This window comes from Triticum urartu, chromosome 7A (assembly GCF_056163025.1).
Source record: "Triticum urartu cultivar PI428250 chromosome 7A, HENAU_Tu73, whole genome shotgun sequence".
Classification (NCBI taxonomy): Eukaryota; Viridiplantae; Streptophyta; class Magnoliopsida; order Poales; family Poaceae; genus Triticum; species Triticum urartu.
In genome coordinates, this window is record NC_141879.1 from 667,326,134 (window position 1) to 667,338,321 (window position 12,188).

A 12,188-nucleotide genomic window follows, 5' to 3' on the forward strand; every position below is an offset into this window, starting at 1 on the left:
GATTCCGTTTGATATTCCTTTTCTGCGAAACACTAAAATAGGCAAAAACACTTCAATTTGCACTGGGCCTTGGGTTAGTAGGTTAGTCCCAAAATAATATAAAAGTGTATAAATAAGCCCATTAACATCCAAAACAGATAATATAATAGCATGGAACAATCAAAAATTATAGATACATTGGAGACGTATCACACTCGCACTAGAACCCATATCACATAAGCTTGATAGCAATGGTCTCCTATTTTAACAGAAACAAAAGGCATGCCAACAAAAGGTCTATGTTTATTTTTAGTATCGGGTCTAGCAATTCTAGCAGCTTCATCACAAAAGTAAATAACATGCCCATCAATATTATCGGACAAGAGACCTTTAACCATGGCAGTACTAGGTTCAACTTTAATTTGCTCAGAGGGTGTAGGTGTTCTAGTATTACTCTTACGAACTGATACGTCTCCATCGTATCTACTTTTCCAAACACCTTTGCCCTTGTTTTGGACTCCAACTTGCATGATTTGAATGGAACTAACACGGATTGACGGTGTTTTCAACAGAATTGCCATGGTGTTATTTTTGTGCAGAAATAAAAGTTCTTGGAATGACCTGAAAATCAACGGAGATTATTTTTGGAATATATAAAAAATACTGGCAAAGGAATCAAGGCCAGAGGGGCCACACAATGTCCACGAGGGTGGGGGCGCGCCAACCCCCCAGGGCGCGCCCCCTGCGTCGTGGGCCCCCTGGTGCTCCTCCGACCTCAACTCCAACTCTATATATTCGTGTTCGAGTAGAAAAAAATCAGAGAGAAGGATCCATCGCGTTTTATGATATGAAGCCGCCGTCGAGCCGTAAACTCTCTCGAGAGGGCTGATCTGGAGTCCGTTCGGGGCTCCGGAGAGGGGAATCCTTCGCCATCGTCATCATCAACCTTCCTCCATCACCAATTTCATGATGCTCACCGCCGTGCGTGAGTAATTCCATCGTAGGCTTGCTGGACGGTGATGGGTTGGATGAGGTTTATCATGTAATCGAGTTAGTTTTGTTAGGGTTTGATCCCTAGTATCCATTATGTTCTGAGATTGATGTTGCTATGACTTTGCTATGCTTAATGCTTGTCACTAGGGCCCGAGTGCCATGATTTCAGATCTGAACCTATTATGTTTTCATGAATATATGTGAGTTCTTGATCCTATCTTGCAAGTCTATAGTCACCTATTATGTGTTATGATCAGTTGACCCCGAAGTGACAATAATCGGGATACTTACCGGTGATGACTGTAGTTTGAGGAGTTCATGTATTCGCTATGTGTTAATGCTTTGGTCCGGTCCTCTATTAAAAGGAGGCCTTAATATCCCTTAGTTTCCAATAGGACCCCGCTGGCACGGGAGGGTAGGACAAAAGATGTCATGCAAGTTCTTTTCCATAAGCACGTATGACTATATTCGTAATACATGTCTACATTACATTGATGAAGTGGAGCTAGTTATGTGTCACCCTATGTTATAACTATTGCATGAGGAATCACATCCGACATAATTATCCATCACTGATCCATTGCCTACGAGCTTTTCACATATTGTTCTTCGCTTAATTACTTTCTCGTTGCTACTATTACAATCACTATAAAACCAAAAATATTACTTTTGCTACCTCTACCACTACTATCATATTACTTTGCTACTAAGTACTTTGCTGCAGATATTAAGTTTCCAGGTGTGGTTGAATTGACAACTCAGCTGCTAATACTTGGGAATATTCTTTGGCTCCCCTTGTGTCGAATCAATAAATTTGGGTTGAATACTCTACCCTCGAAAACTGTTGCGATCCCCTATACTTGTGGGTTATCACGAACCACAGTTGAAGCTTTAGCATGATCCTTTATTCTAGGAGGAAAGGTGGGTTCTCAATATAAGCGGTAGGAACAATAGGATCAACATTACAAGTGATAGTCTTTTCTTCAACTTTAATAGGTTCAACTACTTTTTCTTCAATGTGAGGATGATATTTAAGCCACTTCTCCTTAGGGAGATCAACATGAGTAGCAAAGGATTCACAAAAAGAAGCTACTATCTCAGAGTCAAGTCCATATTTAGTGGTAAATTCACGAAAAGCATCAGTATCCATAAAAGATTTAACACAATCAAACTTATGTGGTATACCTGACTCCTTACCTTCGTCAAGTTCCCAATCTTCAGAGTTGCGTTTAATTCTTTCCAATAAATACCATCTGAATTCAATAGTCTTCATCATAAAATAACCAGTAAAAGAAGTATTGAGCATGGAGCGATTATTGAGAGAAAGCCGAACATAAAAATTTTGAATAATAATTTCTCTTGAGAGCTCATGATTGGGGAATGAATACAACATTGACTTAAGCCTCCCCCAAGCTTGAGCGATGCTTTCTCCTTCGCGAGGCCAAAAATTATATATATAATTACGCTCACGATGAACCAGATGCATAGGATAAAACTTCTGATGAAATTCCAATTTCAATCGTTTGTAGTTCCATGATCCAATATCATCACATAGCCTAAACCATGTCAATGCCTTTCCCTTCAAATATAAAGGGAAGACCGTCTTCTTGATAACATCCTCGGGCATACCTGCAAGCTTAAATAATCCACAAACTGCATCCACATAGATTAGGTGCAAATCGGGATGCAATGTTCCATCTCCTGTAAAAGGATTAGCTAGCAGTTTCTCTATCATACCCAAAGGAATTTAAAAGTAAACATTTTAAGTAGATTGAGGAGAAACTCTTTGCTCTACTGGTCGGCGTGAAGATACCCCGAACAAGCCCATCAAAGGATTACTTTCCATAGTAACAAGTGACAGTAAATTTCAGCACACTATATAAATTTTTCCTTACCAAATTCCACCTACCAAAGGCGCTTCACTCCCTGGCAACGACGCCAGAAAAGAGTCTTGATGACCCACAAGTATAGGGCATCTATCGTAGTCTTTTCGATAAGTAAGAGTGTCGAACCCAACGAGGAGCAGAAGGAAATGACAAGCGGTTTTCAGTAAGGTATTCTCTGCAAGCAGTGCAATTATCGGTAACAGATAGTTTTGTGATAAGGTAATTTGTAACGAGTAACAAGTAATAAAAGTAAAAAAGGTGCAGCAAGGGGGCCCAATACTTTTTGTAGCAAAGGACAAGCCTGGACAAACTATTATATAAAGGAAAGCGCTCCCGAGGACACATGGGAATTATCGTCAAGCTAGTTTTCATCACGCTCATATGATTCGCGTTCGGTACTTCGATAATTTGATATGTGGGTGGACTAGTGCTTGGGTACTACCCTTCCTTGGACAAGCATCCCACTTCTGATTAACCCCTCTTGCAAGCATCCGCAACTACAAAAGAAGTATTAAGATAAACCTAACCATAGCATGAAACATGTGGATCCAAATCAGCTCCTTACGAAGCAACGCATAAACTAGGGTTTTAGCTTCTGTCACTCTAGCAACCGATCATCTACTTATTACTTCCCAATGCCTTCCCCTAGGCCCAAACAATGGTGAAGTGTCATGTAGTCGACGTTCACATGACACCACTAGAGGAGAGACAACATACATCTCGTCAAAATATTGAACGAATACCGAATTCACATGACTACGTATACCAAGACTTCTCCCATGTCCTCAGGAACAAACGTAACTACTCACAAATCATATTCATGTTCATAATCAGAGGGGTCTTAATATGCATAAAGGATCTGAACATATGATCTTCCACCAAATAAACTAACTAGCATCAACTACAAGGAGTAATCAACACTACTAGCAACCCGCAGGTACCAATCTGAGGTTTTGAGACAAAGATTGAATACAAGAGATGAACTAGGGTTTGAGATGAGATGGTGCTGGTAAAGATGTTGATGGAGATTGACCCCCTCCCGATGAGAGGATCGATGGTGATGACGATGGTGACGATTTCCCCCTCCCGGAGGGATGCTTCCCCGGCAGAACAGCTCCGTCGGAGCCCTAGATTGGTTCCGCCAAGGTTCCGCCTCGTAGCGGTGGTGCTTCGTCCCGAAAGCTTGCTTATGATTTTTTTTCCAGGGAAAAAGATTTCATATAGCAAAAGATGGGCACCGGAGGCCTGCCAGGGGGCCCACGAGACAGGCGGCGCGCCCAGGGGGTAGGGTGCGCCCCCACCCTCGTGGATGGTGGGTGGCCCCCCTCTGGTGCTTTCTTCGCCCAATATTTTTTATATATTCCAAAACTGACTTCCATGGAGTTTCAAGACTTTGGGAGTTGTGTAGAATAGGTCTCTAATATTTGCTCCTTTTCCAGCCCAGAATTCCAGCTGCCGGCATTCTCCCTCTTCGTGCAAACCTTGTAAAATAAGAGAGAATAGGCATAAGTATTGTGACATAATGTGTAATAACAGCCCATAATGCAATAAGTATCGATATAAAAGCATGATGCAAAATGGACGTATCACTCGTCGACATTGTCGATGGTGGCGACCGGAGGCTGCACCCAGACACTCGCGTTGGCAGGAGCTTCTTCCAAGCACTTGGTCGGAGCTAGTTTGGTTGCCATGGGGATGGTGTCGGTGGTGGTTGCCATTGAGGAAATGACCTCGGTAGAGTAGGTGCTAAGGTCGATGGAGAGCGTTGCTTGCACTGGTATGAGCTGTATGACCTCCGTGTAGTTGACCATGTCTGCATGCTCGGTGTGGACGGTGGTGGCGGCGTCTTGGGCCTCATCGACGTTGGCGACGGCGTCGACCTGGGTCGAGCCAGTCGTCGAACAGGTCATGGGCATCGGGTTGATGGAGTCCAGGGACGCACCATGGGGGGTCGCGATGACCTCCTGGGCCTTGGTGGTGGAGTAGAAGGAGTCGCGGACGACCGTGGGGACTCCGGCGTCGTTGGTGAGGCCGCCATCGGCTGTCGTGCCCATAGGACGCACCGGTTGTGCAGTCAAGACACCCGGAAGGACTTGGTTCGAGCCATCTATCAAAAAGATGACGGGCGCCCTCGCGATGCACGCAGGGGACGCATCGGGGATGAGCTCGAGGACCTCCTGGGCGTTGCTGGTGGAAGAGGGGGCGGAGAAGACGTCGGGGACGACCGCGGTAACAAGGGTGTCGTGGGTAAGGCCGCCATCGGAGGCCACAACCGTGGAGCGCGCCAACTGCGGGGTCAAAGCTATCGTGATGAGCTTGGCGAACAGCGCATCGAACAACCGGGCACTGGCATCGTGGCGTGCCTGAGCCTTCGCCTCGAGCTCGTCAAGGTAAGCTTTCAACTCAGGATGCATGGTGGTGGAGATAATGGTGTGAGGAAAAATTGGGCAAAATTTGGACGAAAGGGAAGGGTGGAGGGAGGCTCTGATGCCACGATGTTAGGATCCAACTCATGAATCACTCCATTACGGGGAATCAAGCTCGAGTACAAGGGAATTGAGGAGGGAGGAAGGAGAAGAATAGGAGGTAGGGGCGGAGAGGAGCCGTCGTTGCCGTTTCGTGATCCAAGCCCGGATACTTTGCTCGTTGCCTCCTCCCAGGCATTTGTAGTCTGTAGCGCTTGTGGTTCGCAGATGGGCTGGCCCATGTAATGGCCGAAGGTTGCAAGACCATGTACACAATAGGCTCCTGATAACAAGTCATGCGTTATTGGATAACTCGGTGAACACAATCCAGAACCAAAATAAGTTTCCTTTCGAACATGCTGAGCAGCAACGCAAATATCTAGGACGAAAATAAAAGTTTCCTTTCGGACATGTTTAAACAATGGATCTTTGGCTCCAGCCTAATAGTCTTTAACCACTTGACGTAGCTGAGTTAACTACAATGCTAAGTCTAAATCTTCTGATTCATATCCCATGATTGATTGGCTAAATTCAGGACTAAAATCTACTCCTTGTGCCTTCTGCTCCTACACAGCGTTAATTTTCATTGCAATAGGCATTGGACAAAAGCTCCAGTTCAGAGCAACCGCGTGCGCTGCGCCTGTTTGGCCGAACGATCTGTCTACTGTGCTCTATTTTGGCTGCTGGCAGCAGGTCAGCCGTCGGTTGTTTTTCACGTTTCATAGATGCTTCATAAGTGGATGACGAATGGGGCTGGCTATGTGTGAGGTCAATACAACATAATGGTTTTCCTCCTCACCTGCGTAAGCAAAGAAAAATACCTAGACCGAACGAGCAGTAAAAGAAAAGGGCGACGTGACCTCCCCCTCCCCTCGCTCTTTTCTCGCCTCCTCCTCTCCGCCCTCTCGCTCGCCGCCGCCATCATGGCCTCCCCTACCACTCATCTCCACCTCCTCCAGCAAGCCCATTCGCTGCCCACTTCATCCCCTCAGCGCATGGATTCCAGAGCATCCCCTCTCGGCCACCACCCCTCCTCCTAAACTCGGGCATGGGCAGCCCGGCCCGATGACCCGAACCGAAAAACCCGGGCCGGGCTTGACATCCGGGCCAGGCTCAGGCTTTGTCTTGCAGCCCGAAAGATAGTTCGGGCCAGGCTCGGGCTTCAATTTTTCTGTATTTCGGGCCGGGCTTTCGGGCTTTGAGCCGGGCTCGCACTTGCGCGTACTAAAAAATAGTGTTCAGGCCAGGCTTTCGGGTTTCGGGCTTGATTTCAGGCCGGGCTCGGGTTTGAAAATAGGGAGTATTTCGGGCTTCCGGCTGGGCTCGGTCTTGAGAAATGAAGGTCGGGCTTTTACAATCCCGGCCCGACGTTTGCCCGGGTTCCTCCTCTCTTTGTTGCCCCTAGGTTCTGATCTGGAGCGGGAGAGACAGATACAGCCAAAAGCGCCGGTGCTGGCGTGGGATTATAGAGGCTGCCGCCACCTCTCCTCACCACCTCCCATGTTCCGGTGGCGGCATCGTGGAAGAAAGGAGCAGCAGCCATAGCAGACGCGGTGCTGGCAAACGCGAGCAGCAGCCGCCGCAGCAGGAGGCGGTGCTGATGAAGCGGTGGTCTGTGCCCGTGCCGTCGTCGCCGCTGTCATCCTCCAGCAGAAGGTCAAACCAAGATGAATCAACAACGCCACAGCGGGAAACGACCATGGGTCATGGAGCCGAGGTAATCCTCTCATCCCCTTCCTCCATTCTCATCCCTCCCTCCATCCTTTTTGCTTGCTGCCGCTGCTGCTCTCTCTATCTCTCTCACCTGATTTGCCCTAACCCCTCTCTGTTCCACTCATCTCTTATTATTTAGTCCTCAAATATCCCATCTTTGTTTGCTCTATGCCTACACGGTGTTCCATAAAATTTCAACTAGGCTTTAGCGAAATATTAATCAGTTCTGTTGCATGAGACAGAACAAGAATAAGAACATTTGTTAGCTTTTACATATGTAGGTTCAGCAGCGGGCAATGCTTGAGACAGAGTCTCTTTTCACAGTGGTCCAGGCAGAGATGGTACAGTGGAGAAGGCAGATTATGTTTGAGCAGACCAGCCTTTCTTTCTGTAGAAAATTTTCCCTATATTTATTGTACAACGACAGGAGAGAGATGATGTTGTAATGCAGTTTTCAGTGTTGTGTATGTCTGGTCTATAGGAATGATGGTCGAGAAAATGGTACAAGCAGAGATAGACTAAGATAGTTCTAGCTGCTCATACAACATCAGTGTTGTGTATGTGTGGTTGCAGTGCAGTTTTGTTGATCTACATGCATTTTCAGCATTATAGTATTAATATATTACCTCTGTAAAATAGTGAATACATATAATATATGTAAGCTACATTCAGTTAGTTTTCATACTAATCCATTGATTCTTTGTGCCTAGGATTACTCTACCGATCCATGGCATATGGTGTGTTGCAGGATGTGCTACTAAAGACGATTTCAGTTTGGTTTTCCATCCACTTCCCCTATGACCTGGTTAGATGAATTGGTAATCTTCTACCAGCTGAACAATATTTATCCAGTCTTCACATGTGTTTCCTTGCTGAAACTCTCCAAGCTATGGCAGTACATACATCTGCCCACCTGCATATGTGTTGGTAGTCTGATTGCATCACCGTGGAGGTTATAGGCCACCATAGGTGCATGGTTGTAGGCCACCATATGTACTTATGTTCTTATATTTTTCACTAGCAGAAATTAATACAGACGGGTACACTCATTGCCGATGGTGTCCTCCAGCTGCCGACAGTGTCCTCCCGGTGGCAGGGTTGAGGCAGGATTCCCATAAATTTCTCTTGCATGTGGTCTGTTTCAAATTGTGAGTTTATTATTGCTCGATTGTTTTCCTTTGTGTGTAATTGAATCAACTAGAAGCATATATGATATTTGAAATCCAACAAATGTTCAAACATGTCATTTGCAATCCTATATTATTCTTTCGATATATTCTTGGTTAGTTTTCAAGTCACTGAAGTCCTGATACATTCATTGCTTAATTTTGGCAGCAGGAACAATGAAAGATTTCTTCTCTCATGAAAGATGGAACATCACAGTTTCTTGCTGTTTGCGTAAGCACGGCGAGTTGTTCCCTTGTAGTACCTATTTTATCTTTCTAAGCTGCAATGCTAAGACCATTAGGTCTGTCCCAATTCCTGTACTATAATTTGAGAAAAAAATCAAAGAAGAGTTACAGTTGAAACTAAATGCAAAAGAAAGAGAAAGGACCTTGAAATTCTTCGCCTACAATATGATAAGTAATATGTTGGGTGATGACATACCATGCATTTTATGTTAATTATTCATACTCTACATTTATTTACTGAACTTATTATTTATTCCCATTATGTAGTATTTAGCTTTGTTTTATTATTGTAGATACGGGGCGGCGCACTTCGTTCTCATTCTTGCTGCTCAACTTGCCACCTTCGTGCCTCCTTTGTGGTTGTTGATCATTAGGGCGTCACGCCTCTGCCTCCGCTGCCGACCTTCGTTTTCCTATGCGCTGCAATTGGCTCTACGTCCAGCTCCACTTCAGGGAGAGTAAATTGCCAAAAACCACCACAATTGCGTCACTTGGTACGAAAGACCACCTTTTTCATAAAAGTTTGTGAAAAGCAACGTTTTTCAGTAATTTTGTTGCAGGAAGCACTAACTGGTCGATTGAACGCGTTTTGATAGGAAAGCTGACGGGCCGGGCCCACCCGTCAGGCCACGTGGCAAGGGGCAGATGGCGTGGCGCGGATGGCCGTTAACGACGCACGCCTTACCTGGTTCGACTGGACCAAGTCGTGCCCGCGCCCCCAGTCCTCCCCTTCCTCGTGACCTAATTCCTCTCTCACGCCCTCCATGGCGACTTGTAGTGACGGCGGCGGCGGTGGCGGCGGCGAAGGAGACGGCGAAGGAGAGAAGGATCACCGGAGGGCGACGACGCGGTGAAGAAGACAGGCGGCGGCGCAAAAGTTCCTGACGCATCTAGCCAATCGGCGGCGGCGTACGACCTGGAAGCCAGGTCGGCGATGACATTGGCTCAGATCTGGAAGAAGAACCCTAGCCACGCCCACCATTTAACCTCTGGTCTAGGCGGTGTTGAGTAAGATCCCCTTCTCTCCTACCTCTATGCATCTGCCACCTCTATGAAATGTGGAATTAGGGTTAGCTAGCTTCTGCCACATCTCTAATTGTTATTGTTAAAGATGTAGCAATTGTTTGGTTGCGCAAAATCCTAGTTCTGAAATGTTGTACATAATTATGTTATATGCTCTGTCTTGGTTTGTAGTCATTTAAATACTGTTGAAATGTTGTAAATAATTCTATTCTATGATGTGTGTACGGTTGTAGTCAATTAAATACTTCTGAAATGATGTAAATAATATGCAGTGACTTTTAAATTTGTGTTCTGTTTAGATTTTTAAATATGGACGAAGTCGGTTTAAATATGTGTTCTCTGTATATTTTAAATTGGTGGAGGATAGTTGAAGATATAGTACTTGTGTGATGTAAATAATACCTGGAAAAGGAGATGCACCTAACCACTGTTATTTTCTTTTGCTTTTGTAGCTTGGATGATGAAATTTGGGATGTTAGGTTTAATTTCATTGGAGAAGACAATTATGAGAGGCGAATAGGGGAGTCTGACATAACATTCAGTAATTTGTTAGCGATTAAGGAGGAACAAGGTTATGATGGAACTTATTTAATGTACTATCCAAGGGTGGTAGGTGCTGGTCATGCAGGGATGCACCTGATTATGTCAGATGACAATGTGGAGGAGATGCTTGATTTGTATGCAGAGAAAAAAGTAGTGAACACAATTGTGGTCAGTGCCAACAAACATGACTTGTTGTTATTAAAAGACCTTAACAAAGGAGATGCATGTGAAGCTCAAGTCCCCATTGCCGAGATTGGGAATCCAATTGTATATGAGATAAATGATGATGGGGTGTTGTTTCCATCACAAGGCAGTTCTAAAGCTGATGCACATCACTAGTAGAAAAAGGGTCAAACGTGAAACACATTAGTGCCGGTTTGAATTTGATCCGGCACTAATGTGTGCATTAGTGCCGGTTCCAACGGCTAGCCAGCCGCTCTCATTAGTACCGGTTTGTGGCGAACCTTTAGCACCGGTTCGTGCCACGAACCGGTACTAAAGTGAGTGGTGGCAGGATGTTGTCAGTCCGGGGCCCCTCCAGCACCTTTAGTACCGGGTCGTATCACGAACCGGTACTAAAGGTCGTCCTACATAGACCCTTCGTCCACCCGAGCTCGCTCTGTTCTTCCCCTTTCCCCTCTCCTCTCTGTTCTTTTCCCTCTTCCTCTCAAGCTCATCACACATTTTGCCCAAAATTTGTCAAGATTTGAAGGCCCCCATCCATTCAAATGATCACAAAGGTTAGCAACTTTGTCCTTTCATCACTCATTGCTAGATTAGCTCGTGCAATGCTTTATATAGTGATTGATTTTTGAGTTTAGTAATTTGGGAGGAATTATATATATGTGCTAGTATTTGATTTATATGCAATTTGAGGTCAAAAATAACACTTAGTTTGCATATGTAGGTGTGGTTTACTTAGTACCTTCTAAATCTCCGTCGTAACCACCGTCGATCGCTCGCAACGTCCCGTCGCCGGCACCACCTTGTGGTGAGCCTCTTGTTCATGAAGTTTTATATAAAAAATTGATGTTTGTGTGATTTGGATATATAGTTACTCGTATAATTATCTTACCCATACGTTGTTTGTTACATAGTGCCATGGTTTTGATATCCGTCCCCGTCGGCCCTCGTCCGGGTTATGATTTGGATATGGTATATTCTCTTTTAAAACTATTCATTGCATTTCGTGTTTATGACAAATTATGTCCATCAAGTTGACATAGATATTTGTATGTAGGAGGTAGTTGAACCGGAAATTCCAACCGATCCTATTGTCGAGAGTTTAAATTTAGTTGAAAGAGAAAACGAGGATTTGAAGGAAAAATTGAAAAGAATTGAGGGGGAGAAGATGGAATTGGAGTTGCATGTTGCCGATGTCGTCGATGATCACAAGATTAAGATGGAGAAAATGCGCTTGAAGATTAGAAAGATTAGAAAATATGCCATTCATAGTGAGGCTTGGTCTCATTATGCTGTTGGATCAATTGTTACCTTAGTTGTGATCTTGATCGCATTTGTTGTTGCATTTAAATTCTTTAGCTAGAGAGTTATTTGTTTGTTGTATTTAAGTGTTGTATGAACTTTATGTATTGTATTAATTTGGTGTTTTCGGTGCTGTGTATTGAAGATGATCCGGCAATGGATGTACGATGACCGATGCTCTCCCGAGTTCAATAATGGTGTGCGTACTTTTCTGCTTGCGGCTGAGGCAAACAAGCGGGCGGATGGTTTTATGCCTTGTCCATGTGCTGGCTGTAAGAATGGTCACAATTACTCTATGTCAAGAACCATTCACGTCCACTTGTTTGAGTCCGGTTTCATGCCCCACTATAATGTTTGGACCAAGCATGGAGAAAGAGGGGTTATGATGGAAGACAATGAAGAAGAAGAGGACGACGACAGCTATCCTGGCCATGGGTTCCCTGAATACGATGATACAACAATGAGGGAAGAAGCTGAGCCGGTAATGCGGGAAGAAGCTGAGTCGGCAATGCGGGAAGAAGCTGAAGAAGAGGCATCAGATGAGCCCGTTGATGATCTAGGTCGGGCCATTGCCGATGCAAAGAGAAACTGCGCAAGTGATTTGGAGAAGAAGAAGTTGCAGCGCATGTTAGAGGATCACAAAAAATTGTTGTACCCGAATTGCGTAGGTGACAAGAAAAAGTTGGGCA

The 12,188-nt window shown here is 44.9% G+C and overlaps 1 protein-coding gene across 1 annotated transcript; it reads right to left on the reverse strand.

The window, feature by feature from the left end:
* Window positions 1-4,444: 4,444 nt before the first annotated feature.
* On the reverse strand, window positions 4,445-5,272 carry LOC147961232 (uncharacterized). The gene has a single exon (XM_087533724.1). It carries the CDS (start codon window positions 5,270-5,272, stop codon window positions 4,445-4,447), a length of 828 nt encoding a protein of 275 aa, XP_087389850.1.
* Window positions 5,273-12,188: the final 6,916 nt, after the last annotated feature.

Coding starts and splice junctions, on each gene's coding strand:
- LOC147961232 (XM_087533724.1), bottom strand. CDS start 5,272: ATGCATCCTGAGTTGAAAGCTTACCTTGACGAGCTCGAGGCGAAGGCT.